Here is a 4659-nt window from a genome sequence, read left to right on the forward strand (position 1 = left end):
CGCGCGGCCCGTCGCCCGGGGAACACCGCCCCGCCCTGTCCTCTGCCGGACGCTGTCCGGGGGTACCTGCCGCCCCTTCGCAGCGTTCCGCGGCATGGAGGGCCCTGGCTCCGGTTGCGACCTCTCCCCCGGCGGCGGGGAGGAGGCTCCCGGAGCGATCTGCCCGGTGCTGCGGAGCCTGCCGCCCGGGCTGGCCCTGGGGCCGTCGCTGTCTCGGGCGCGGGCCATGGGCGTGTGGTGTGTGGGCCGGGCCCTGCCGGCTGGCGCGCTCCTAGGGCCGCCCGGCGGGGCCCGGGAGGAGGCGGCGGGGCCGGGGCCGTGCTGGAGGAGGTGAGTACCGGGGACAGGGGGGAGGGAGGGGGCCGTCCGGCCCTGCTTGATGCACCGGCCGTGTCTTGCAGCCTGGTACAGCGGAGCCCGAAGGAGGCGGAGGCCAACGTGGAGCTGGGCTGGGCGGGCAGCTGGCTGCGGGCTCGGCGATCCATCGCGGCGGGCACCGAACTGCTCTACTGGCCCGAGGAGACCCGCGGGGCCGCGGCGGAGCAGCTGCAGTCGGCCGGAGGCGAGGGAAATGCGGTGAGACGGGAGGCCGGGACGAGGAGGCGACCGGCGGCCGAGGAGCAGGGGAACGGGGCCTTTCCCGGCGGGACGGCGGCAGAGCCGCTCGCAGGTGGGTGCCCTCGCAGGTCGGTACCGGAGCGGCCGGCCCGGTCCTGTGGTGTCCCTGGAGGCTGTCTGTGAGCCGGCCTCTGCCCCCCGAAGCCTCTCCGGGTCGATGTCCTGACCCGGCGTGGCTTTGCAGAGCCACCCAGCAGGAAGGAGCTGCTCTGCTGTATGGCACTCGTGATGGCTCTTGGAAATGCTGGCTGTGACATGCTAGAATGCTGCACTGTCAGGGGGGAGGGCTGGGATTTCCCCCAGCTCCCCCAGTGTAGAAGAAAAAAGGGTTGCAGAAGTCATGGCTTTCACTCCAGAGTCTCAGAATTGCTGGAGAGGAGTGAGTCAGTCTCTGAGGTCCATGATCCTCTGATGCTGCAGCAGTCGTACCATATGGTAGCCAGCATGCACTTCATTAATGATGCTTTTGTGTTTCTGCAGGGGATCTCAATGTCTGCGAGGTGGTAGCTGAGGACACCACAGTCCTTGATGTCCCTGCTGAGGTTAGGAGGCCACTCCTCCAGGGTTTCCACAGGCTGCAATACGAGGAAAGGACAGCTTCCCAATGTGAGCCATGGCAAGCCAAGGTGCTGAGGACTGAGACTCTGCACCTCGAGACCATCTCAACCATTAAGGCCACTGACAGGTGCAAGGGTGTGGATCACACAGCAGAAAATGTGGAGATGGGCCATAAAGAGGTGTGTCTGGGAGACATGGATCCATTGTCACACTCAAATGGGGTTCGACTCAGTGCTTCCGTGGTTGTCAAGCCATGCAAGGTGCATGCTCTGTCCAGCCAGCTCCAGAAGTGCACGCAGGACTGTGGTGGCAGGACAGCTGGGCACAAACCCCAGCAGCCCAGCCCTTCTGAAGGAGTGAGCGTAGAGACTCGTGAGAAAGACAGCAAAGCTTCCAAAGACTCCAAACTGGCATCCCCAGAGCCTGGTGAAAATGTCCCCCTGGAGAAGCCCGAGGAGCAAGAGGAGTGCACAGAGATTGTGGAGGGTCATTCTGGCAGCCCAGACCCTCCATCTAAAGCTCCCTCCCAGAACGAGACGGTCAAACGCAGGCACCGCTGCGGGGAGTGCGGCAAAGCCTTCCTGCAGCTCTGCCACCTCAGGAAGCACCGCTTTGTCCACGCTGGCCACAAGCCCTTCCTCTGCACCGAGTGTGGCAAGGGCTACAGTTCAGAGGAGAGCTTCAAAGCCCACCTGCTGGCCCACCGGGGCGTGCGGCCCTTCCAGTGCCCGCAGTGCGAGAAGGCGTACCGCACCCAGCGAGACCTGCGGGACCACCAGCTCCTGCACACGGGCCAGCGCCCCTTCTCCTGCCAGCACTGCGGAAAGGCCTTCGCGCGCCGGCCCTCGCTCCGCCTGCACCGCAAGATCCACCTGGCGCCCGGGGCCGCTCCCCGGGGCTGCCCCTGCGCCGTCTGCGGGCGATGCCTGTCCAGCCCCGGCTCCCTGCGCAGCCACATGCGGCTGCACAGCGGGGAGCGGCCCTACCCCTGTCCCCACTGCGGCAGGGCCTTCCGGCAGCGGAGCCACCTGCGCCAGCACCTGCGCCTGCACACGGGCGAGAAGCCGCACCGGTGCCGCTTCTGCGGCAGCGCCTTCCCCGCGCTGCCCGAGCTGCGCCGACACCTCATCTCCCACACCGGGGAGGCTCACCTCTGCGCCGTCTGCGGCAAAGCCCTGCGGGACCCGCACACCCTGCGCGCCCACGAGCGCCTGCACGCCGGCGAGCGGCCGTTCCGCTGCGAGCGCTGCGGCAAGGCCTACGCCCTGGCCACCAAGCTGAGGCGACACCAGAAGTCCCACCAGGCCGACAAGCCCTACCGCTGCCAGCTCTGCGGCATGGGCTATGCCCTTCCTCAGGGCCTCGCGCGACACGCGCTCACCCACGAGGCAGGAAAGGACCCCGAGGGAATCGGCGCCGCTGCGGCCTCGCTCGCTGTGGACCTACCGCAGGCGGCAAAGAAGTCTCAGAGGAAGGGCCACCAGGAGGAGGTGGCGGCAGAGCCCACGTCGCTCGTGGTGGAGGGGCTGGGGGCAGCGAATGGGGCTGAGCTGCTGCTCACTCACTGTGTTACTACTTACCAGTCTCAGGGCAGCCTCCTGGATCCCGCTGGGTGTTTGCCACCAGCAAGGGATGTGATTGAAATCACCATCACTGAGCATGAGGACAAATGCGTTGTAGTGCAAGATGAAGGTTCACCCAATGATGTGGTTGTCATCCAAGAAGGGGTGGGCTTTGGAGCAGTGGCAGAAGTGGTGGAGGTTGAGACTGGGACCTGACTATCCCAGCCTGCCCCGGCTCATCTTCTTCTGTACATATTGAAATGGGATTAAAAAAACATCAAACCCCCTAGGTCTGTTGTCTCTCTGTGGCAATAAGGCCCCGTGACACAGCCCCAGGCAGAACTGGCTATGAATGGTGCTAGGAATGCATCAAGGTGACAATCTGAGAACTTTGTAATTTTTACATTCAGCTTTTGTAGACGTTGTACATTCAGCCAGTTTGTAGAAAAGGTGCTAGAGTCTGACCTGTAACACTTCGATGTGAAGTGAGGATGGAAGGTGAATTCAGCTAATAAACCTTTGGGTTATTAGTTTATAATTTAATTGTAGGTATTTTCTTTAAAGTCGGGGGGCAGATGAGAACAGCTGTGGCCCTGAGTGCTGGGAGAGGGACCATTGGGAGCACAGACATATGGGGGGGAGGTTGTATTCAAAGCTACTGTTCTTCTTCCTGCTCTCCCCTTGGTGCCTATCCTAACTCTTGCAGTTTTCAAATATTGACACAGCTGCAAAGTGCTCTCACTGAAGCTGGGTTCATGAGTTGTGTTTGAAGCATGTGCCCTCTGTGCTGTGAGAGAAGGGGGAGCAACTGGGGAAAATCCAGGCCTCTATTGCTTAATCTGCCAACCTGTAAATACTTTCTTTATTCTGAGGCAACTGGAGAGAAAAACTGAGTAAGTAGGTCCTCAAAGAAACATTATTCACCTAACAGTTACTCTGAGTGGCAAATCTGTGCCATGCAGCACAGAGCACTTGGCTGCAGGATAAACTCAACCAGCTAATCCTCACTGAGGACCCCATAGGTGGCTCTCCCTGAGCACCTGGTCATGATGCCAGTAGTGTCTTTTTATCTTAGAAGCAGAAGAGGTTAACCTCTCCAAATGCTAACCACCAGAAAAACAGGAGAAACAGAGGAATCCTAGAAGCACACTAGAAAAATAAAAAAGGCTATAATGTCAAAACCAGTGTCTTTAGTTTCTAATGTTTTAGGATACCAGAAAGGGCTGGAAAGTGTCCCAGGATATGGCAAAGATCTCCTATTATAAAGCAAAACAAACGTAAAGAAATAGTTGAAACTTAAGTGAGTAATGTAACCTCTCAAGAGTGATCTTGAGATTAAAAGTTTCAGCAGTTACAGGTAGCAATGGCCCTGGCAGATGGGTTTGTGCTGTTTCACAGAGGGAAAGAACAGCAACTGGAGAAGAAGGAGCCAGACTTGGTGACAGGATGCTTGTTTTCAGTAAGGTGAATTTTTAAACAAATGCTCAAGCATCAGAACAGAAGTAATATTCAAGAAATATGACATAGGTAAGGTATAGAGGATATTCATACTTGTCTGATAATCCAGTTTAACTGCTGTAATCTAGAATTGCTTAAAATTAACCCTGTATAATGCACAATAGCACTAAAGATGCTAACACTTTTCATTTAAAGGAAAGAGAAGAAGATGGTAAAAATATATGTATAAATATAACAATGTTGACTTAAGCTGCAGTATAAAGGCTGACTGGTCATTATGAAGAAACACAGACACATGCAGAAGTGAAGGAAAAAAAACAGACACTGAGAAAATTGGAAGTTCTTATGAAGTGAGATACTCTGATGATCCATGAAAAAAAAAAATGGGATGAGAAGGTGCAGGCCATTGCTGCACATATCACTTGGCTGCAGCATAAACATAGCTGGCTAAACCTAACTGGGG

At 57.1% G+C, this 4659-nt stretch overlaps 1 protein-coding gene across 1 annotated transcript; it reads left to right on the plus strand.

Moving 5' to 3' along the window:
- Nucleotides 1–59: 59 nt before the first annotated feature.
- On the plus strand, nucleotides 60–3027 carry ZNF408 (zinc finger protein 408). Its single transcript, XM_071744832.1, has 3 exons — nucleotides 60–330; nucleotides 402–670; nucleotides 1099–3027. The coding sequence occupies exons 1-3, from the start codon at nucleotides 95–97 to the stop codon at nucleotides 2952–2954; spliced, it is 2361 nt and encodes a 786-aa protein (XP_071600933.1). The 5' UTR covers nucleotides 60–94; the 3' UTR covers nucleotides 2955–3027.
- The last annotated feature ends 1632 nt before the right edge of the window (nucleotides 3028–4659 follow it).

This window comes from Heliangelus exortis, chromosome 5 (genome assembly GCF_036169615.1).
Source record: "Heliangelus exortis chromosome 5, bHelExo1.hap1, whole genome shotgun sequence".
NCBI classification, from domain to species: Eukaryota; Metazoa; Chordata; class Aves; order Apodiformes; family Trochilidae; genus Heliangelus; species Heliangelus exortis.

What these genes read in the sequence shown, in the direction of transcription:
- ZNF408 (XM_071744832.1), top strand. Translation starts at nt 95, where the DNA reads ATGGAGGGCCCTGGCTCCGGTTGCGACCTCTCCCCCGGCGGCGGGGAG. An exon ending in CCGGGGCCGTGCTGGAGGAG is followed by an intron (nt 331 to 401) that starts GTGAGTACCGGG and finishes CGTGTCTTGCAG; the next exon opens with CCTGGTACAGCGGAGCCCGA. An exon ending in GGCGGCAGAGCCGCTCGCAG is followed by an intron (nt 671 to 1,098) that starts GTGGGTGCCCTC and finishes GTGTTTCTGCAG; the next exon opens with GGGATCTCAATGTCTGCGAG.